Source organism: Amaranthus tricolor, chromosome 10 (genome assembly GCF_026212465.1).
Source record: "Amaranthus tricolor cultivar Red isolate AtriRed21 chromosome 10, ASM2621246v1, whole genome shotgun sequence".
Taxonomy (NCBI): domain Eukaryota; kingdom Viridiplantae; phylum Streptophyta; class Magnoliopsida; order Caryophyllales; family Amaranthaceae; genus Amaranthus; species Amaranthus tricolor.
This window is the reverse complement of record NC_080056.1, coordinates 6,718,865-6,741,766: the sequence shown is the minus strand read 5'-3', so window position 1 is coordinate 6,741,766 and position 22,902 is coordinate 6,718,865. Positions and strand designations below refer to the sequence as shown.

Here is a 22,902-nt window from a genome sequence, read left to right as displayed (position 1 = left end):
ATGAAATTCATAGTTGAATATACTTGGCTTAGAGTAGTTTTCGGATATGTGGCCTCATACCATATTCTCATAGGCGCATCTCATATAATAAAAGAAGATATGAAACCTACTTATGTGTTGCACAAAGTAAAATGCTATCAAATTGGTAACTAGCATCATAAAACTCAATCAACACAAGTATAAAACATTTTCAATTGCATTTGTTGCACGAGTATGTTTCATATTGTAATACTTTTTAGCAATTTGCGGTTGTTTGTATGTTCAATCCCTGGAGCATGCTTAGATTTGTGTAAATATTTATGGGGTGAAAAAAAGTCAAAGTAAGAAAATAAATTTAATAAATGAGAAATTAGTGAAATTTAATTGTTATAGAGGTGGAAGAATGGTTGCAAAGTTAAGAAAAATAACAAAAGCTCTCAATTTTGCAGGGTAAATATTTATCCTAGGAGAGGATAGAGGAATGTATTACTTCTATAATAGGAGAAATTATCTTCTTTTTTCTTCATTATTTTATTACATGTTCATATTACTTTCTAAACAACTATCTCAACTATTTCAAATGCATCTCTATTTGCTTTCATTTCATTAGTTTGACTTTATTTTCCCCTTAAATATTTACATCCAATTCAAGCATGCCCTTAAAGTGAGATATCATTTCCCTCCATATGAAACAAGAAAACCCTCACAACTTGTATACTCCATTGAACAAACAATATCCTTCAAAATTATTTAAAATAGACGATAGACTATGAGTTTTATTAACTATAATTTTTCTTCTAAAAACATAGGTTATATTTACCTCTTGTACCTAAAGTCATTTGTCCTTGAAAGAGCATTATGGGAGATCAGACATTATGTACAGAGCCTTTCCAACCCAAAAGAACATAGATAAATTGCATGTTAGCACAAACACCTAACACATTCATAGCAATAGCAATGGTATCTTTTCTTGCCCGGTATTTTCCATGATCTTGAAAATGCATATTCAATATGAAGATAGTGAAGATGATCAATGACCGAGAGTCAAAGAGATCGAGTGCAGCAAACTCAATGAGAACCACAAATCAAATAAATGAATAACAAAAAAAAATTCAAAATCCTTGCTCAGTAAAAAAAATTAGGATTCATCTCACACAAACAAATTGAGCAAGAAAATGAAAATCAAAACTAGAGAAACTTAACATCAAAGCACAAAAAGGAGGAAAAGATAGAATTAGAGGAACGTACCCGAATTTGCATCACGAAGGCGAGAGAAATCAAGGAACAGGGGAGGCTTGTGACGAGAGAAAGTAACAGATTTTGTTTCGGGAATAAAATGATCAGTAACAAAGTATCGTTATCAGTTTCCTTGAGGTAATTCATTGGGTTACACAAATTACATAACAAACAATAAGTAACGGAATATTTAATCGAACAATAAAAGTAATTATGTTCATTAAGGGACAAATAATACAATTATTCCAGTAAAGAAACAAAATTCAAAATCAAGTTGTTGAAGCAGTTGTTATGACCCTGCCATCAGCAGATAAGTATTGCATAAAGTCTTTATGTGCTTGCAAGACTAAGTCTTCATCATCCCATTCATCTCGAAACGTTTCCATTTGTCTAAATGCGCGAACCACTGTCGCAAAAAACATATTCTTTCTCCATTCCTCGGCAGGAGGGCTGCCACATTCTGCAGCAAGCCAATCCTCGTATTCGAATGGCCTAAAGAGTCGCTGTGTAAATATCCGATAGTAAAGTCAGTCCTACCAAGTTCTGTAGTTGATTTATAGACAGTTAGCTGGGAAATGGGAAATAAATCACTCTCTGTCTCTCCCAGATTTCTTCTCTATCGTTTTAGAGCACTTTTCTTCCAGAAAAAAGTATGAAACAGTGTCTCAGAATCTTAATGTTCGGTACTTCTAATTTCTTTGAATTGTCGACAAGGGTTCTAATCTTAACAAAATTTCTCCATCACAGAAGCTTTAATGATGGTGAGACTCTTGCTACTAGAAAAAATAAAATTGAGAGCCCGTCAAAAGGCCGCCCTGCCCCGCTAAATTTTTTTATGGGTTGACCTGTTAGAAGCACAACCCTTTTAATATAATGAGCTCGACCCTTTAAAAATGGACCAGGGAAAGGGCTTTTAGTGGGCCCGCCCTGTTGCACACCTTTAATTTAGACATAATGTTCATTACCAGCATTTTGGATAGCGAAAGGGGACAGGGAGGACATACATGGAGGCACAAAAGAGAAAGTGTTAGGCTTCCGGTTTCCTTACCAAATGTGGAAGAATTTGTTTTACTAAAAGCGGAAAGAAAATGTATTTCACCCATGTTTTCTGATTCCACATTCATATCAAATCCATTACCCCAATGCCCAATGCTATTAAGTGATTCCCACCTAGGGTGGGGTTTGGAGGGTCAGATATACGCAACCTTATGCTAGGTAGTGAGAACATTCCACAATTCTCCTTCCATCCAAATTCTCTCATCCACACACTACAAAGGCATACTTGAATTCAGCATAGCATGCTAAGAGAGTAATAGAAGACAAATCACACTCATCGCATCTACCTACACCTCCATCCTCTTTCATTCTACTTAATTCAAAACATGTTGTCCCTTGGTACATTATTCAATCCAAATATGCCTTAAGGAAGGCAGAAATGAGGAACCAATTCCGTCCCCTTCAGTTATCTAACCAAACATCGAAATTTTGAATAAGTTTTCTTTGTCCCTTGATATTCCACCCTTGCCTTAGATCACGAAACATAGATGACAGACCAAAATAATTAGAAAACAAAACTACAGATATAGGTGGGAAGGTATGGTACATTTCAGCAAATAATGACAAATCTTTGGAAGTACAGGTCCACTCTAATGTTTAAAGTCACTAGTCACTATTCTGTTACTAGCCCAAACATCCTGGAAAATAAATCCCTTTGTCCAGGGGTCCTAGGGACTTCATCTATCATTCTTATGTCAAAGGACACTTCTGCAGATTTAGACGTGAGAGGGTCGACAGAATATTTAGAGAATTGACTTTATCACTTTTCCTAAAATAACAGCAAATTTGCAAATTATTTCATCTGGAGTAAAAAAAATGCCATTTATTTTCGTGATGTGGTATAAATTTACATAGCATTCATGCTGCATACATTCCAGATTGGCCCATAAATAAATTTCACTAGCTTTGAACTTGGTCATATCCATATGACCATGAAAAATACAGTTCAGAAACTTTAGATTGTCTGAAATCCTTTTTTATCTATATGGTTCTTTTCTTCTTTTTTTTTTTTTTTTTTTTTTTTTTTTTCTTTCAATTCTCTGTGACATTCTGTATAAGGGAATATAAGCACTGAAGAAATTATCCAATCAAAATAAAATTTACCTTGAAATCGTGGATCTTATGTGTGTATCGCTTTGGAACTTCCTTAGCATCCAATTCCGAGTAGAAAGCTTCTATATCTTTCATCATCTTTTCATCAGATGGAAGTAGTATCCGCCCAGATAGAACACCTGCCACCCATTTACTTTGCAGTTCATACAGGAAGAATGCGAGAACCTAGGATGAAAGTGAAAATTTTGATCAGCTGCTTCAACTATTAGTGTAATAATTTATGTCTCCGCTTTATGTAAATATAATAGCACCAATAGATATCTTACAACTGATGGGATGCCAATGAAGGAGATCCCCGGGGCTAATGTAGGACGAAAGACATGCTTGTACAGAGGCCCCACACGATTATCATCAACATTCACAACACTGTCGATATCCAAGAAAGGGAAATGATACTTGTACCTGAAAATTAATGTTCCATTTCATTGTGAGATATAATATCAACTTCCCATGGATTTATAATTAAGGAAAAATTGACATTCAATAATCCAACCCTTCACTCATTCAACGTGAATAATCTCACCCTTGGATTATTTTCTAATAATCTAACATTTGCCATACATTTGCCTACAACATATCATATAAAAAATAATAGGTAATAATAGGGTATGATGCCAGCAAACTAAAGCAAAGGTTGGATTATTCACAGCAAACTAAGGGTAAATGTTAGATTATTAGAAAATAATCTAAAGGTGGGATTATTCACAGCAGGCGAACAAAAGATTGAATTATTTAATGTCAATTTTTCCGATAATTTAAGGTTCATTGAAAAATTTTGCACAATACCCTGTGCAATGGAGAATAACATCTGCATGAACCACACTCCCATCTTGAAAAGATAATCTACCATCTTCATAAGCTCTTTCTATCTGCAAAATAGATACTAAAACTTTTTATCAATCAAGGATGAACAATACTTCCAATGAACTTTCACGATCACTATGCAGAACTTCGATAAGGGAGTCGTTACCACCGGATGGAGCCACATGTTATCATAAACAGGATGCTTTCCATATCTTCCTGTTGCTTCATTTTTACATGCTATGTGCACTTCTTTGGCGAACCCAGCAATGTCTCTACTGATATCAAGAGCACTAGAAGCATTCCCTATCAAAACTACAACCTGATCGAAGCAGCATAAGATTGAAAAAAGGGTGTTTGTCAATCCTCCTAGACAATCCAAAAAGGTTAAAAAAGTGGTAAGAAAATTATATAATCATAGAAAACCCAAAAGTGTTCCCTACTCCTCTTTGATCCTTGTTTTTTAGGGGGGTGGTGGGTGGTGGTGGTGATGGTGAGTGGCGAAGTAACTCTTATGAGCTCATTTGAATAGTACTTTTTTCCTTTTGTGGGAAAATACTTCATATGACATTTTGCTTTGTGCAGAAAACTTGTTGTAGACCAAGTCCACACAAATACTAATGTTAACCAAGTAAATAATTACAAGTTTGTTCTTGACTTTTCATGTATTTTGGATATTAATGATAGCTTTTACAAGTTTGCTTTGTGCAGAAAAATTATAAAAAGGATGAGAAGAGCATTGCAAACTAAATTAATGTGAATCTGATCCATTCTAGACTTTTCTTGGTATGTGAAGTCACCCCTTTTTATGAGATCCATCAGGAAGCTGGTATGCAATTTAGTATTTGTGCTATGAATAAACCACCTAAGTGATATTTATGGATCATAATACTCAAACAGCACATATAATTGAACATATTCAATAGCCACCCGAAATTTCACAATAAAAGATCAGTATTTTGCAATAATTGCTCAAACCGATGGATAAAACATGAGGCAAGTATATAGAAATTAATGCAGCAAGGAACAACAGCTCAAACTTATGCACAAACATTGCAGTCCATACATCTTGGGCATCTGAAACTCTGAACATGTCCAAGTCTCTAGACAGCACAATTTAATCGATAATAGAATCAGTAACATACCTGTTCTTGATAGGGGTCTGGAACACGATAATTGTGGCTATGAATCTGCCTCCCTGGCCAATGTTCAATGCCTGCAAGAAATTATCAAATAATATCAAATACAAAGATAAATAATCAATCAAAAGTAATGGCAGTTATTCTTAGAAATCAAGAAATCCAATCACCAATTAAATGTATTATCAGGCCATTCAATGAGTTTATTGACTAAAAAAAGGCTTTCAACACTCTGCTTGATAACCCAAAATAACTTCTCTTCAAATCCAAATTGAATCATAGAGTAGCACATCCAGTCATATAGCATCATATATCATGAAGCTAAATCATTTTCATCACCCATACCACACCACAGAGTCAGTTAAAACATAAAAGGTTGAACTTGTAAAGCATTAATTTAGCTTCTATCATTAAGCCTTAAAGTGCCATGGATACTAAAAACCGTAGATTAAATAAAAAATTCAATCACTGCGATAAACATTAATTACCAGGAATATTATCTGCAATCCGTGGCTCAGTGAAATGCCCAGTGCAGATGACAACTGCATCAAAAGTTTCATCCACATTGCTGCTCTCATCTCCACCAATTCTATATTTTACCATCCACATTCCATCTATCCCTAAACTAACATGCCTCACCTCTGTCTGATAACGGATCAATTCATTCAATCCAAACTCTCGACAAAAATCCTCCAAATATCGTAGCACTTCCCAATGAGCTGGAAACCTTCGTGAATCTCTGTCTGGTTTACCTGTAGAGAATAAAGAGAAAATTATCACCAGAAGGTCTAATCCCTCAACTGATACAACATCAGCAACATTGCATCATCCCAATGCACTAACATGGCTCTAGATTAGGCGGAGTAGGGTGGTCAGACACATGAAGTCTTACTCTTATGATGACAATTTGGTAGTTTCACTTGACCCTTGATTGCAAAGGCATCTACAACTTCACATATATAAGAAGCGCAGGCATTTATTTAGTATTTATAATCCAAAACCACAAAATTAAATTATGTGGCTCATAGAGAATTATGTTGTTAGCCTAGTGGTTGTGGGCTTTCTCTTTCATCCTTGTGACAGCAGGGCTGCAGTACGTTACTACCTTTGAATTTGATGCTAGATGAATAATTGTAATTGTAGTTGTAATAATATTAAATGCATAGCCCCGTGTTTAAAACAAAACATCCAAGACCTGAATCTCTCTTCCAATCACAAGGATGGACTCCTATGTCATAGCAACTACAGAATATGTAGTTTGCACTCTACACCCAGCTGCAAGACAATATTTGTTCAGAATGTCAAAATCGTAAGTAACTCATTGAAAGTTCCAAAAAAACAGTTCAACTGCTAGAAAAGGGAAATCTTTATGACCTCCTCATTTCCACTAGAATTAGAAAGAGAGGTAACTCAAATTAAGCAAAACTGCATCAGCCATTATGTAACAAGATATCATACAAAAAAATATTATAAGCTATTGAGCATTCAAATCTCAAAGTTGTTGTCTAGAAAATATCGAGGTTGAATGCAGTAGATACAAGTATACAACTTTTGGGCCAAATAACGATTTGTTACAATTCTAGGGGAAATAAGTTCAAATAAGGGCTAATAATGACTTGTTCTTGAGGAATACTAAAGTAAACACATAACTATAGTAGATTGAAAGGAACCGAAAAGTAGAAATTGAAAATTGATTGAGGATAACAGGCCTCAAGTTAGATAAGCCATTAGAATGAAGCATACATACGAAGAGATTATAAACTACAGCAGACAGAGATGACTGGTGAGAACATTAAAGAGAATGAGACTTTTGTGGTTGACGACTGACGAGTGATGGCAATACACATCTCGCATTGAACACAAGCTGCTGAAGCCTAAGATATTACGAATAATTTACATCTATTACTAGATATCCTTCCGTAATCAATTGCCCATGGGCTTTAAGGGGCATTTGGTATGTGGGAATGGAACTTGGCAATCTCGGCTCCCTTTATTTTCAACACATGAAGCAATGGGACATGCCTTCTTCATTTCCCACGCTCAAGCACCCTAAAGACATAAAACAGGACTTGGCTACTTGCCTTCTTTCTTTTAATAGTCAAGCTTGTGTCTCATACATTTCCCATCAAACAAATGATGGTTGATGGAAAGATGGAACTTCATGTCCCAATATCCTTCTCAAAGCCCTCAAAACAAACAACCAATTAAGCATTCATTAAAGAACAAAAATGTTGCATCTCTTCCCTTCACTAACTTCCCTTCCTTTTTAATGTCTTTCAAGCTGGAGCCTTCCTAATGGCAAATGTTGTACTTACATCAAAAGAAGTGAATATACTTACTTTCATTCACTATCAAGTTATCAAATCAAAAAATCATAACTCAAATAGGGCTACCAGCTTACAATATCTTATGCTAGATATACCAACTTACCATAGTTATGATCACAATAAACACAATCCAACTTTCCAAGTGACACAATAGAACACACTCTATTCCATAAGAGGGCAGAAAAAAGTGTTCCTTACTCCATAAAAATCATTTGCACCATATACATCAAGTTAAAGGCTAAAAACAACAAAACTATGATGGAGATTTTGGATAGCTATATACAACTACATTATATGTTTAATATTTCATAGTTTTGGTCAAACTCACAACTTCCCACCAAAAGACAATTCACAAACACACCTAATGAGTAATGTTCCACACTTGATGAAAGAGAATTTGAAATGAAGATGTAGAAAGGGTTTAGGAGTCGCAGATATTGAGGAAAAGATGAAAGAAAATCATTTAAGATGATTTGGGCATATGCAAAAATCCTTTTTACCGTATTGGCAAAACGCTAAAGAGGATAGAAAGTTGAAACTCGGGGGACTTCAAAAGAGGGCGAGTAAACTGAACAAGATCGGGTAGGAGTATAGAAATGAAGAAAATAGAAATGATCTGAGAAGAGGAATCAATGTGAACAGATTATTGGAAATGATCTATAAGGCTTTGTCATTGTTCTTGTTGTTGACCATATGATCCTCACTCCAAAGCTCCACCAAATTCATACTAAGTATATCATCAAACCCCACTTCAGAACTCAGACAAAAACCATAACAAATCCTGATAACTCACATTCAATCCAATCAAATCAGTTATCAGTTGATGAAAATTCAAGTTCATAAAAGCACACTATATATCATCTGTTTCAAAATACTCAGTAGCATCAAATTGTCAAGTTTATATGAATTTCAAAACAAATAAAAAAGAGGTTATACGAGAGAAACATGATTACCAGAAGGAACAAAAGGGAAATCACGAAAACCCATAGCTTCTCTAGGAAGATTAGTGCGAAGACTAGTATAAAGACTGGAATGAACAATTTTCCGAGTCGGGTCAAGTCCAAGCGGGTCGGATTCAACCTCCGGCGAGTAAACCCAAGTCCCACCCAACTGGGCCTGACGCTCAAACACCACGACATCGTGACCTTCCTTTTTAAGCTCACGCGCCGCCACTAAACCGGCTGCGCCGCCGCCTATAACGGCGACTTTCTTGGATATTAATTGGAAGGCCATGATTATTTTGATTAGTAGAGAGAAAAGTGCTGTGATTTAGAAACGGTCTCTGTAAATACAAAATACTGCACAATGTGCCCATTAAAAAATTGGATTAAATCGAAAATTGGCCGAATTAATTACTAAAATTTGGGCATGTTTTGAGTCAACAATTGAACAAACTCTAAGTTTGAAATGATAATTTAACAATTAATCAGCCTTAAGCGATTTTTCCCTTCTCTTCTTTCTGGCTTTTTTGGGCTTATCAGTCTCAATCACATTCACCTCCATGACCAGGAAACAGGGAATAACAATGAAACTTCAACCAATCTCAAAAAAATAAATACACTATAACACTACTTGCATTCTCTCTAAAATTTAGTGGGAAAAGTACGAATTATAATTATTAAAAAATATTAAAATAAAATTAGTGAAAAAATATGTAAATCATAATTATTAAAAAAATTATTTTAATAAGGTTAGTAGAAAACTTATATGAACTATACGTGAGCACAATAACTCTATAAACATTAAAATATTAAAATGATGCTAAATAAGGTTCTCTACGTACAAATTTTTTTATATAAATCGAGAAATTCCTTTATAAGAACAATAATTAGAACAATTCAAAATAGCAAATGAGAATAATTTAATAAACAGAGAAAATGTATTACCACTTTGGTGTAATAAAAAAATATAATTAAATAAGATTTTTTTTGAATCGTCAAATTTTATACTTGCATAATATAAATTTTTTGAATTTTTATTTTGCATAATTCAATATATATAACGGAACAAATGGAGTATATTTCAACTAAGATACTAATAGAATCAAAAGGCTAACTTTCGCAACGAGGAATCATATTTAGAAATTTAGAATTAACTCGAATTTAGTATTTGTCACATCAAACAAAACAAATCTGGATTTAATTCAATTCCACTATTGTCTTAAAAAACATTAAATTGAGAATTTGCAAATTATTATCAAAACTAATTTCTCAAAATTTTCAATTACGATTTTATAACTAAAATCTACATTTTAAAAGAAATTACTGTTTTGAAACACAACTTAAAATAGTTAATGTCTTAATTACATATCTAGAAAATCATAAACAATAACAGTTATTTGCAAATAACAACAAAAGAATAAAGTTAATAATATTAAAATTCACATGGTAGCATATAGTTTTCATGAAACGCTAGTGGTAGCAATTTTGTAAGATTTTTCCACATGGTAGCATCCAATTTATGCACTATCTATCTGTCGTAGCATTTTTCGTTAAATTCTTGTTAATTTCCGTTTAATTCATCATTTTGTAAGATTTTTCCACATGGTATCATGCAGTTTTTGCTCTCAAATATTTAATTCACCATTTTAACGTCTAATTCACCGATTAATTTATCAATGCCCTTAAATATTGTAACGATTAAGTAGATATATATTAGTGCTTGGAATGCACCTTTTGAACTTATGAAATGCACTTTTTGAATTTATAAAATGCGCTTTTTAAATTATTTATTAGTGTTTGTAATGCACCTTTTGAACTTTATTATGGCAATAATTTGAATGAAAATAAAATTGTTACAACATTTAAGGGTTTGATAAATTAATCGGTGAATTAAACTTTAAAATGGTGAATTAAACATTTGAGAGCAAAAAAATAAATACTACCATTTAGAAAATCTTACAAAATAATTAATTAAACAGAAATTAACAAGGATTTAACGGAAAATACTATGACAGTTAGATAGTGCATAAACTGAATGTTATCACATAAAAAAATCTTATAAAAATGCAATCATTAGCATTTCATGAAAATTAAATGCTACCAAGTAAAATTTCCGGTAAAATAAAAATCTCATGTAAAATAGAAACACATAAATGTAATTTACACTCTCTTAAATAGTGCTATTTATATATACATCCATATCTGCTCATTTCACTTTATCCTACATTTTGATCGACATTGCTGCGTTGGCAATTTGGCATTTTCGTAGTTCTATTTTCTTCTTCTGCAGTCTGCTCCAGCTTTCAACTTCCATAAACACTCCCTAATTGTTACTCATCTTCTGGGTTTCTAGAATTTTCTTTCTTTATGTTATCTTCTTACATTCCTTGATCAAATCAACCCACTTGAACATCATCTTCTGGGTGGTCCTATTTTTCTATTCCCAATTTTGGAAATCATCCACAATTATATATCCATTTTGATCCTGGGTATTGCTTTTTTGGTTCATTTTTATGAAGTAAAATAGGGTTAAGATTGGTTTTTTTCTTTAGGGGAGATGACTTTGGATTCAATACCTGGGAGTTCTGGGTATTTAGACTCATACCCTGAAAGGAGAATTACATATTTCAGCAGTAAATATGTTCTGGGATTGACTTTTGTTGCTGGAATTGGTGGTTTGCTTTTTGGGTATGATACAGGTATTCCAATCTCAATTTCCAAATTTTGAATTATCATTTCTTTTGGGTTTTCTGATCATCAATATTTATCTTTTATTTGATTGAAATATGAAGTGATTAAGTACTTATATGAATTTTTTGTTTTTAGGTATGCTAATTTGTATCCCCTTAGAGTTGAGTTTCTTTAACTAGAAAAATTAATTGTATTATTTATATATACATCATATGAGTAAGAGACAAAATTTCAAACTAATGAAACAAGATTTTTATGCATTGATAGTTATATGTTCTATCATAGGTCATATCACCGGTTTGTGTTTGGAAGCTGTATGTTCTTAAGGAGTGCTTGACTTGTAGGTGTGATATCTGGGGCACTTTTATACATCAAGGATGATTTTGAAGAGGTCAAAAACAGCACCTTTTTGCAGGTATGAGTAGTTGTTGAGTCACTTCATTCTTGAGTCAGGACTTAGGTTGAAGGGGTAGATGATAAAAAGGAGCCACTTTTGATGGCGCATTTAGGCATTTTGCCTTGATGCCGTTATACGTTTTTCTTGGTGATCTGTAATTGATTGATTTATGCTTGTTTTATTGTAATCCGATGGAGAGTTAAACTTGTGCATTCGTTTTTTGTGTAAAAGTGCAATCTGGATATAGCTATGTGTAGTATAGGTGGTTATTTACCTTCATCGTCTTGGAGCTCAAGATGTAGAATCATACACTCTCGTCTTAATGAATCATTGTGCTTACTATAGCTTGCACTTTCGTAAATAACTGAGCACTTCAAACACAAGTCATGTGTATTTCTGTTTTAGTTCTCTTTTCCCTGATATCTTTTTCATTTTTTCCACTACATTATCATGTACTCCCTCCATTTTTACTTGTTTAACTTGCTTTCTTTTACACACATGCCAAGTGAAGAAGGCAGGATGAGAAAAGACGGGATTAAGGTCTAAGGACTCTAGAAGTATAAGACTAAGGGGGGTCAAGAGAGAAGATGGACCAGAGTGGAGAGAAAGGGAGCAATTTGGGTTTTATAAGACCAAAAAGGGCAACAAAAAAAGAAGTGGAAAGCCAATATTACATCACTCCCACGCAAGCGATAAAGGGAGCATATAAACCCTCATGCAATTGAACTTCTTTCCATTTTAGAGAGCTTGCGCCCTTCCTCAATCCTAGATAAGAAGATTTGGAAACCTAACACTTCCTTGAGTTTCTCTATCTTTACCTCTTCATTATCCTCTGAACCAAATTTTGGCCTCATGTTGTGCCCTCTGTAGACTATGGTCATTCTTTCTATTGATTTGAATCGGGCATTTTGGCTCTGAATCAAGGTTTAAATGGGAGCAAAAACTGATATGAGGCTAAACTTAAACCTAGCCTGCTGGCCTGTAACTAAAATGAAATTGGGCTCCTCGAACGAAAGGGCCTTGTGCTGTGGGGTTTCTTGGTAAGATTCTTCAACGGCCCTGTTCATAGGTGGGAGCTTTCATTGAGACTATTTGGTCTTGGATAAAGTCTAATATGGACTTTTCGCACGTTAATTTTAGTGCACCACTCCTTAATTTCCACTATACAACCCACACTCTTTACTATCCACTTATTCATTACTCTCCTCTCCACTAACTCACTAAAATTTTAATATTGGTGCACACTATTTTAGTGTGCACGAAGTCCATACAAGAGTTTGTCTTGGTTTTAAATATGATCGCAAATAGGATATTTTCTACAAGAACTTACTGATTTTGTTCATTCTCAATTAATATTGTTTTGGTGCAAAAAAATTGGTTCGACATGAATTGGGCACAACACAATAATGTTTTAAATGTGTGACCAAGTGAATAAGATAAAAATTTGTGTAAATTTTATGTATTTTCTTCCTTTGTATCTGTGACCTGGATTTTTTTCATGTTGTATACCTATTGTGCTGTGATGAAGAGACTTTCGATTTCGTGTTCTTCGTTCGTTGTTTGTGTCTTTGCTAGATAAACTTGTTAGTATTCTGTAGATATCTACTTGAAAATTGCTAATGGCTCAAGTTGACAGGAAACAATTGTCAGCATGGCCCAAGTAGGGGCAATAATTGGAGCAGCTGCTGGTGGATGGATAAATGATGCCTCTGGGCGCAAGAAAGCTACACTATTAGCTGACTTTGTCTTTGCAGCTGGTTCAGCTGTCATGGCTGTAGCCCCAGATCCTTATGTTCTTATATTTGGAAGATTTTTAGTTGGTTTAGGTATTGGAATGGCTTCAGTCACTGCTCCTGTTTATATTGCCGAAGCATCACCTGCTGAAGTAAGAGGTGGACTAGTGAGTACAAATGTACTCATGATCACTGGTGGACAATTTCTTTCCTACCTTGTTAACCTCGCTTTTACTCAGGTCAGTTAAAATACACGGCGCTGTTATTTGTGCCTTTATTTATCACTTTGACGGCAATTCACTATAGTAAGATCTTTGTTTTGCTAAATATGTTATCTTGTTGTTGAAGGTAGCTATTTTTCTTAAATTAATTTATAATTTTAATTTCTGTTACTGGGTACTCTTAGATAGAATGAATAGAGGAGGAGAATTTATAGGGAAGAACTGGTAAACTCATCCATGGTTCATATTGTTATCACTAATTCTCTATTGAGGCCGTCTCACCGTGACACGACTTTTATTGAGTCAGCCCAAATCTGCTTCTAGTAGAAGTGGGAATTCAGTTTTTATTTTATTTTTTTTTTTTTTTACTAATAGGCCTTTTGTGTGGATCCGTCAAAACAGGTTGTATTGTTATAGCCAACCTCAATCTTTTGGGTTTAAGGCTTTGACATTGTTTTTATGGGTGCTCTTAGATAGATAGCTTTCCTTTTGTGAACTTCAACGTTTTTTATAAAGTTTTTGATTCTTTCCATGATCATGACGTGAGTTGTCATTCTTAAAATGTTAGGGCAATACGTGTGAAGTAAAAGGCTCTTCACACTTAGAGGTTGTAAGTGTATTGATTGTTGATACTACTTTCGTCCAAGCTTTTATGAGGAAAATGTATTTATATTTGATACGACATCTTGGAAGGGAGTCACGTAGACGTGGCTAAAAGTTTTTCTGCTCTCAATTGGAAATGCCCAACCCTTTGCTAAATTTCACTAAACATACATGCACAAAGTTTAATAGGATGCTTTCTTTCTGACAACATTCCATCCCCAATGCTACTAAGTGATTTCTCTAGAAATTTTCAAATCTTTCAAAGTTTTTAGTTAAATGTAAGTAATGAAGCGTGCTATTTTGAGACAGTTAACTGCCATCATGACCGGCCAACAGACCAACTCCTCCCTTTGAGTTATTAGTTAGGGAGTGAACCAAACTGAGAGCCTTCTTAACCCGCGAATTCGAGCCGTGTAACTTTCGGGTAAACATCAATTGCTTGAGACAGTTGAGTAATCCTTAAGCATATATCTTCAATGCACTTTAACTAGTTGAGCTTTCCTAGTTTAACTTTCGGGTAAATAACTCACTTCTAAGAGACATATGAACGATAAACTTCAATTTTCTTTTTGTTTTATTTTATTTTATTTTTTTATATTATTTGGTTCTGGGTGAATATTTAACATTTAGTTTTCAGGTCCCTGGGACTTGGCGATGGATGCTTGGAGTAGCTGGTGTTCCAGCCATAATACAATTCGTTGGTATGCTCTTTCTACCAGAGTCCCCACGTTGGCTTTATCAGAAGGTTATACTTCTTTTTTTTCACGAAACCGTGCGAGATAATAAGATCAAGGCACCATATAGATCAAATGCTTCTCATTAAGTCCGCATATAATGCTCTCAATTAAGAAGTTTTGTGTATCATGCATTTTAGGGGGAGAAAGCCAAGGCTGTTGCAGTGCTCGCAAAGATTTATGATCCATTTAGGTTAGAGGATGAAGTAGATGGTCTGGCTGCTGCGGCTGAAGAAGATCGAGTTAGAAAGAAAGCCAGTGTTTGGGATGTTTTTAGAAACAAAGAAATAAGAATTGCATTTCTAGTTGGAGGTGGTCTACAGGTAAGGTTATGCATGTTAAAACTTGTGGTTTGTAGACTACATGAATAATCTACACACAAGTTAAGTTTTTTGGACGTTCAGGTCACTGTCACATGATTCACTAATATCCTTGCGAAGCGAATTAGCTTCAGTTTTGGGCTATTTTAGAATCATTTTGAGCGAATCATAAATTCAAAAAGCGAATTAACTTGATGAATTTTGTTACACTGGTTCAGATGGTATGTTGTGTCTATTTTGAATGGGGCCTTAAATTGTTAATTTTTGGACTTAATTTGTGCAGGCCTTCCAACAATTTGTTGGTATTAACACAGTCATGTACTACAGTCCAACAATCGTCCAAATGGCCGGTTTCAGTTCTAACCAGCTCGCCCTCTTTCTCTCCCTCATTGTCGCCGCCCTAAACGCCGCTGGAACAGTTGTCGGCATTTACCTCATCGATCACATGGGTCGCCGCCCATTAGCCTTAATGAGCTTGTCGGGCGTTCTAGCATCCCTCGTCATATTGGCTGTTTCCTTCTTCCTTCAATCATCTGGATCCCCTGCAGTTGTAGGCCTCGCTCTATATATTGTGTTTTTCTCTCCCGGGATGGGACCCGTGCCTTGGACAGTAAACTCCGAGATTTACCCACAAGCTTACCGAGGCATATGTGGGGGTATGGCAGCTACCGTAAATTGGGTTTCTAACGTCATTGTCTCGGAGTCCTTCCTTTCGATCACTGATGCTGCTGGCACGGGTGCTACTTTCCTTATACTTGCTGGTATTACTATTCTTGCCATTGTATTTGTAGCAGTATGCGTTCCGGAAACTAAGGGATTGGCATTCGAGGAAGTGGAGGAAATATGGAAAACGAGAGCTTGGGGACGGTTGTCTAATACCGAAAGCCTTCTTGAAAGTGATCGCCACCATCACAATGATGTACATAATCTCGACGATGATGATCAGAAGTCCTAGGTTGTATGATTGATTGATTGTATCTCCAGTTAGTTATATGTAGACATTCTTTAGATGATTATCCTCCTCTAGGAATGCTTTTTTTTTGCTATCCAATTTTATTTAATTCACTGTAAAGTGTAAACAAATTGGCATGTTTCTGTTTTTGAATCATTTGTATTCTACTGAAATAAAATAAATAATTGTTACTTAATAATCTTAGTAATGAGTATTAGTTTTTGTTAATCACTTCTCTGCAAGATGTTGTTTGTATTGGTGTATCCTTGTACCCGCCCTATACTTAGGGCGGGCAGGTACTCGGTACTATTATACAAACAAGTAATATTCTCTTTGTTAGTGTAAAGTTGCATACATCGAACTCCTTTGAACCTTATTCTATGTGAGAGCCAATTAATAAAATTTCGGTAATGTAACGTCAAACGTAAACTTAAGTCTTTTCTAAGTATTGATCAGGCTTATAATGACATCAGAGCTAATGATGAAGCAATCACAAGAGATAATTTATATAGAATCTTGGGTTTACTTTAAAGTTGAAGATTTTCTCTTCTTTTTTTTTTTGATTTTTTTTATAATAGACTTTTTTATATAAATTTTCAAAAAAATTTCTAATTTTACATCAATTTTCAGATTATATTTTTGATAAATTACCTATTATAGCAATTCATCAAGTTACGAGTTTATTCTAGGCAGATACCCAAAAGTTAAAATTGTTTTATGATTAATCAATTGATGAAACTATTATAGGAAAATTATGAAAAAGTTGGATGAATTATTTTACTAATTTTTTCTTTTAAAAGTATTAACAAAAATACGGATTAAAATGCTCTTAGAGAAAACCTATTTGTCTTCTCCATCACCAATCCATCTTTCTCCTCACATGATAAAAACAGCAAAACAGAGAAAACCTTAGAGAGAAAGCTCCGCCAGAAAATAATCACGGCGACTGTTTGTAGAACAACAGAATGACGAAGAAGAGGTGATTCTATGGAAGCCAAAACCCAAGAATACGAAGACAAAAAAGAGGGTCCCACAAGTATTGTTAGAAGGGTATGTAGAACCCTCAGATGATGATGATTTACCAAGAACAAAGAGTTTAAGCGATGATGATCTTGATGAGTTAAAGGGTTGTGTGGATTTAGGATTTGGGTTTAGTTACGATGATTTTCCTGAACTTTGCAATACTTTACTTGCTTCGGAGCTTTGTTATTCTATGTCTCAGAAGTTTCTAGATGATCATCATGATCAACAACAAAGTAGTAATGTGAAATCTGTTGGTGGGGTTTAGGGTTCTTCTGATGCAGAATCAAATGTTGGGTCTGAAAGTTCTAGTCCTATTCCCAATTGGAAGATCTTTTGTCCTGGTTTGGTTTTATTATCTGTGTATTGAATTTTTTTTTTTGTTGTCTCATGATCTGGGTTTTTCTTTGTTGTTGTTGGGTCTTAAAGCTTCTGTCTGAATATTGATTGTTGTTGATGATTATAGTTGTTTGAAGGTTATGATCGTGAGACTTGTCTCTCACATATACGACCTCAAAACAATAAGCCCATATTTTTATTTTTTCTTTAATTTGTATTAATTGGGCTATTTAGCTCATATATCTAATGTGTTTGTCGGAGAAACCGTCTTTCATAATAATGTGTAAAATTTTTAGATTTTCGGGCCAACAAAACAAATGCTATTTTGCTGTAGTTTAAGAAATTTTATTAATAATATAAGTCCCAAAAAAGACTAACAACAATAGGGCGTTCTTAAAAGGATAGTGCTTATGTATAACGATGTCTAGATCAAAGAGGTCATACACCTGAGTCACACCCTGACATACCAAGACACCTAAAAGACCAAAAACAAACCCAATCCTTAAAGTTCGCCACCTTTTTTTATTTTTTCGTCACCCCCTAAAATTACGTATTTGCCCCTGTAGTTTAAAAAATTACAAAAATGCCACTCCTTACAAATTTCTTATTTATAATAATAATAATAATAATAATAATAATAATAATAAAAACAACAATAATAAAATTAAATAATAATAATAAATAAAATTAATAATAATAATAACAATAATAATAATAATAATAATAATAATAATAATAATAATAATAATAATAAAAACAACAATAATAAAATTAAATAATAATTATTATTATTCAAAAAAAAAAAAAAAAAAGTTGAGTCGCCCAAAATTGGGCGACTGAACCATGGTCGAGTCGCCCAATTTTGGGCGACTCAATTTTTTTTTTTTTCTTTTTGGAAAATAATAATAATAATAATAATAATAATAATATTAATACTAATAATAATAATTTATAGATTAATGTGGTCTATTAGCTCAGTTGGTTAGAGCGTTGTACTAATAACGTGAAGGTCACAGGTTCGAGACTTGAACAAGCCATTATTTAATAATTATTAATTTTTTATTATAAATATGATAAAAATTAATAATTATTAAATAATGGCTTGTGCAGGTCTCGAACCTGTGACCTTCACGTTAATAGTACAACGCTCTAACCAACTGAGCTAATAGACCACATTAATTTATAAATTATTATTATTAGTATTAATATTATTATTATTATTATTATTTTCCAAAAAAAAAAAAAAAAAATTGAGTCGCCCAAAATTGGGCGACTGAACCATGGTCGAGTCGCCCAGATCTGGGCGACTCGACCATGGTTAAGTCGCCCAATTTTGGGCGACTCAATTTTTATTTTTTTTTTTTGAATAATAATTATTATTATTTAATTTTATTATTGTTATTATTATTATTATTATTATTATAAATAAAAAATTTGAAATGAGTGGCAAAATTGTAATTTTTAAAAAATCAGGGGCAAATTCGTAATTTCATTTGGAGGGGTGGCGAAAAAATAAAAAGGGTGGCAAAGTTTAGCAACATCCAAAACAAAAAGATCATACCCCATGGGAGAGCCACAAGACGGCCCCCAACAAACACCAATCAAAATGCCTAAACAAGATGGGCCTACCAAACACCTAGAAGCTAACCTAGGGTGCCCTAACCCTAGAACTAGTGCAAGGCAAGAACATCAGCCGCCAGAAATACTCTGAGGAAACCCACCGTTGCTAGATCACTGACCGCCACCGCTCAACAACCAACCAAGAGGAGACAAACCGAACATCACACCAAACCAAGACAACTTTAGCTATTAAAAACAATTTTTTTCATAATCAGCTAATTTACTTAGCACTAGCATCCACCTAACCATCTCTTTGCACATAAATAACCTAAAATTGTTGAAAGAGCTATTTTTCCAAACACTTCTACGAGTTTTAGATGTTACTTGATCTATGTTGCACAAATTGTTCCACAAAGTAAAGGCTTGACTGTTCTGTGCACATGATATGTGTAATTGAATCAACAAGTAAATTATTACTCTATTGCTATTCAATTGGACTTGTACAATAAATGTACTCTAATTGGCATCACAAATTGTTGTATGAGACATCCTCACCGAGAGGCATATCTTATACATGGGTTAAATAGTCCATCTCATATATATTACAAGAATATAGCCTCCTTATTTGAGGTCGTCTCATCTAGATGCGGCCTCTCACAAAAGTAGCCTAATTGGCATCTATTAGGTATGAGTTAGCAAAGTTGCAAATTACAGCTTGTCCAGTTTGTTCACATTTGGTGTTTTTTGGACTTTATAGGTGATCATCCAGAAGATGTTAAAGCAAGGCTAAAATATTGGGCTCAAGCAGTGGCTTGCACTGTTAAATTATGCAGTTGAATTGTAACATCAAACTGATTTGATCAATTGAGCTATAACAATGTCCATTTAGTCTTTTGATTTGTTTTCGGGTACTATGACTACCATATGAACCTGCTTGTGATTCTTTGAAGGGGAAGATGACCATAGTATGAAAAAGTTCAAAACTTTTCGAGTAAGTTTGAGAAGATGGATCAGAATCGTTAAAGAAGGGACCATGTCAGGTCTGAGATTCATTCAAATACCAATGACCATCTGAAATTTAATCCTCAACCTGAAATTAGTAGCTTGTGAGTGGTTCATTTGAGCTATTAGGTTGGTTTCGTGTCAGTTTATAATCGGGTTTTGTGTGCACATTAATTTTTGCATAGTTTTAAATTCTTTTTGAAGTCGGGTCAAGTCGGGTTCGATTATATGGCCGGGTAAATATTGAATCGTCGTGTCTGTTCTAAACACTTTTACTTGTGAATTTTTTGTTAACATAGATGAAATATGTTCACTGAACTATATTTCTTCTTATATTGTCTTTTTTTTTTTTTTTTTTTCTGTTTTAGTGTGCTTATTCTATTGTGATTCCTATGCAGTGTGTGTTGAGAATCACCATTATGGCTACCTCAGCCTCTCGGAGACCTCTGCATTGTTGAGGTAACTCCATTTATTGGGTAATCGATATGTGGATATTTTGCAAATCCTTTTGATCGTTTCTCTGCTCGATTGAACGTCATTCACTCATTCTCGTTTAATTTCTAACTTGAAACCTGTTAGGCTGTTACTCATTCTTGTCAAGAATCACCATTACAGCTACCTCAGCCTTTCGGAGACCTCTGCATTGTTGAGGTAACTCCGTTTATTCGGTAATCGATATGAGAATATTTCTCGAATCCTTTTGATCGTTTCTTCCGCTCAATTGAACATCATTCGCTCATTCTTGTTTACTTTCTAACTTGAGACCTGTTACTAATTTTCAGTAATCAGTCATTCAAATTAATGTTTCAAATGCAAGCACTAACTGATCTGCTTTCGTATTACGTATGCCCGTTAGGTCACGTATTTCTGACTTTGAACACGAGTTCTCACATGTTTTTGTACCGGTGACATTTCCGAAGAGAAGCTTTGTCCATCTTTGAAACCCTTATTTGTGGTCTTGTTTGCTCCCTCTATCCTATTGAAATTGCTACAATTGATCGTAATTTCGTAAAGTTCTCGCATTAAAAATAACAATATCAATGGGACATAGGAGTAAACGAGTAAGAAGATGTAATCGAGCAATGGAGATCAAAACGATACTTCGATGAAGTGACTCATTGTTAGACGATTCTTTTGGTGTTGTACCGGTGTATGGCTATCGTTGCTTTACCTGCACGCGTAGCATGAAACATACTACAATAACATTTTATCACCCTAATGTCATTTGTATAATAGTTAATCATCCGAATGTCTAGTTGGCCACATGGCAAGCCACATTGATTTGGACATAAATTTTATTTTTAACTTATAAAAGTCGGCATATTCTTAGTTATTTTAACCTACTTGTTCATAATCAGGATTCAAATTGGAATTCTTTGTTTGGTCTGCATTTTCTTGTACGTTTTTTATTGCACAATAAAGTCTTAAATTTAATAGTCGGATTGGCTCTTAATACTAAATAATTATAATTGTAATTAGAGGTGTTTAATGAGATGAATCGGAGCAATTTCTTAAAGGGTCAAGGTGCAGCATGTCTAACAAAAAAATTAACTAATAAAATATCAGGTCGTTTTGTATAAGATTGTCTCATTATGAGATGAATCTATATAATTAGTTTATTTATTTAATTGATCACTTAAAAATTAGTAATTACTTTAACACACTAAATATATATGAGTTAGTTTAATGGAGATGGTTTAATATAAAATTATTTTATTTAAAAATTTATCATACAAAAATATATGAATTATGCTAAACTCTTATTGTGATTGTGGGTTTTTAAAGGTGTGCAAGGTGATCGATTGCTCAAGGCTCCTTTTTATCCCGTATATGAAAATGTTAATTTAAAAAAGAAATATGTTAATTTTATTAATAAAATAAATATATTTACTATAAATAAGACACGAAATAAAAATTTTGCACAAGGCCTTCAAATTTTTCAAGATAATTTTTGTTTATTGTTACCTGCTGAGCTATAAAAGTAAAATATATGAGTTAGTTCAATATAATTCAGTATCTAATTCTCTTAAAATATGCCAATAGTGAATATGAGAATTTTGAAAGTAATAAATAATTTTGAAAGTAAATAATCAAAATAAGTTTTACTTATGGTTAATTTGGCGAAGAATTTTGTGTTGCATCTTGGTTATTATCCATCCTAAAAACGTATTTTCACTCTGTAATTTCATTTTTAAGTAGTAGAATCATTTATAAATTATTGTCGTGAAGTTTAGGTTATTTATATATTAAAGCCGCAAAGCTTAATATTTATGAGTTATAGTGTATAAAATCAAAAACTACAAGCATTAAAAAGCGTTGTTGAATATACTTTTTATATTAATTATCGAGATCACAAGTTTTTTTTTTTTTTTTTTTTTTTTTTTTTTTTTTTTTTTAATTTTTTTTAATAACATTTGCTCTCTCAAGTATTGCTTCTCTTGATGGAACCTGATTGATTGTCAACCTTAAGTCTAAAAACTCAAACTCTAAACTTAAGCTATATAAGGAGTAAAGTGTCGAACCCAAATAAAGCATTAGAATTAATTCCTTTTCTTTTCAAATGCCTACAAGAGAATTATACTAATTTTTAAAATTTTAAAATAATTTTTTGACACAAAATTAATATTTAAAAATAACAATAATTAAATGGGCAAGATATTTTGACTCCTAATTCCTTAGTAAAATCTAAACTAAGATTATAGAGTAGATAAACTCGTTAATATTAGATTGAATGAAGA

General features: G+C 33.6%; 3 protein-coding genes across 4 annotated transcripts; 2 read left to right on the top strand and 1 right to left on the bottom strand.

Moving 5' to 3' along the window:
* Positions 1-1,297: 1,297 nt before the first annotated feature.
* Positions 1,298-9,210, bottom strand: LOC130825606 (flavin-containing monooxygenase FMO GS-OX-like 4). Its single transcript, XM_057690917.1, has 8 exons — positions 8,605-9,210; positions 5,813-6,076; positions 5,331-5,401; positions 4,355-4,507; positions 4,171-4,253; positions 3,651-3,786; positions 3,376-3,549; positions 1,298-1,718 (listed from the first exon to the last, which is right to left on the bottom strand). Exons 1-8 carry the CDS (start codon positions 8,882-8,884, stop codon positions 1,485-1,487), a joined length of 1,395 nt encoding a protein of 464 aa, XP_057546900.1. The 5' UTR covers positions 8,885-9,210; the 3' UTR covers positions 1,298-1,484.
* A 1,565-nt stretch (positions 9,211-10,775) lies between these two features.
* LOC130825604 (inositol transporter 1) lies at positions 10,776-16,802 on the top strand. Of its 2 annotated transcripts, none has more exons than XM_057690915.1 (6): positions 10,776-11,291; positions 11,628-11,698; positions 13,317-13,652; positions 14,875-14,982; positions 15,112-15,294; positions 15,575-16,800. In XM_057690915.1, exons 1-6 carry the CDS (start codon positions 11,150-11,152, stop codon positions 16,244-16,246), a joined length of 1,512 nt encoding a protein of 503 aa, XP_057546898.1. In that variant the 5' UTR covers positions 10,776-11,149; the 3' UTR covers positions 16,247-16,800. The 2 variants fall into 2 exon arrangements, with proteins under 2 accessions (XP_057546898.1, XP_057546899.1); XM_057690916.1 differs by having other exon boundaries at positions 11,153-11,291; positions 11,569-11,698; positions 15,575-16,802.
* A 393-nt stretch (positions 16,803-17,195) lies between these two features.
* On the top strand, positions 17,196-20,506 carry LOC130824776 (uncharacterized; the record flags this gene model as incomplete). Its single annotated transcript, XM_057689795.1, is given in 2 exon segments — positions 17,196-17,607; positions 19,920-20,506. Coding segments are annotated over 2 exon segments (492 nt in total), but the record flags the coding sequence as incomplete, so codon positions are not given.
* Between the last annotated feature and the right edge of the window lie 2,396 nt (positions 20,507-22,902).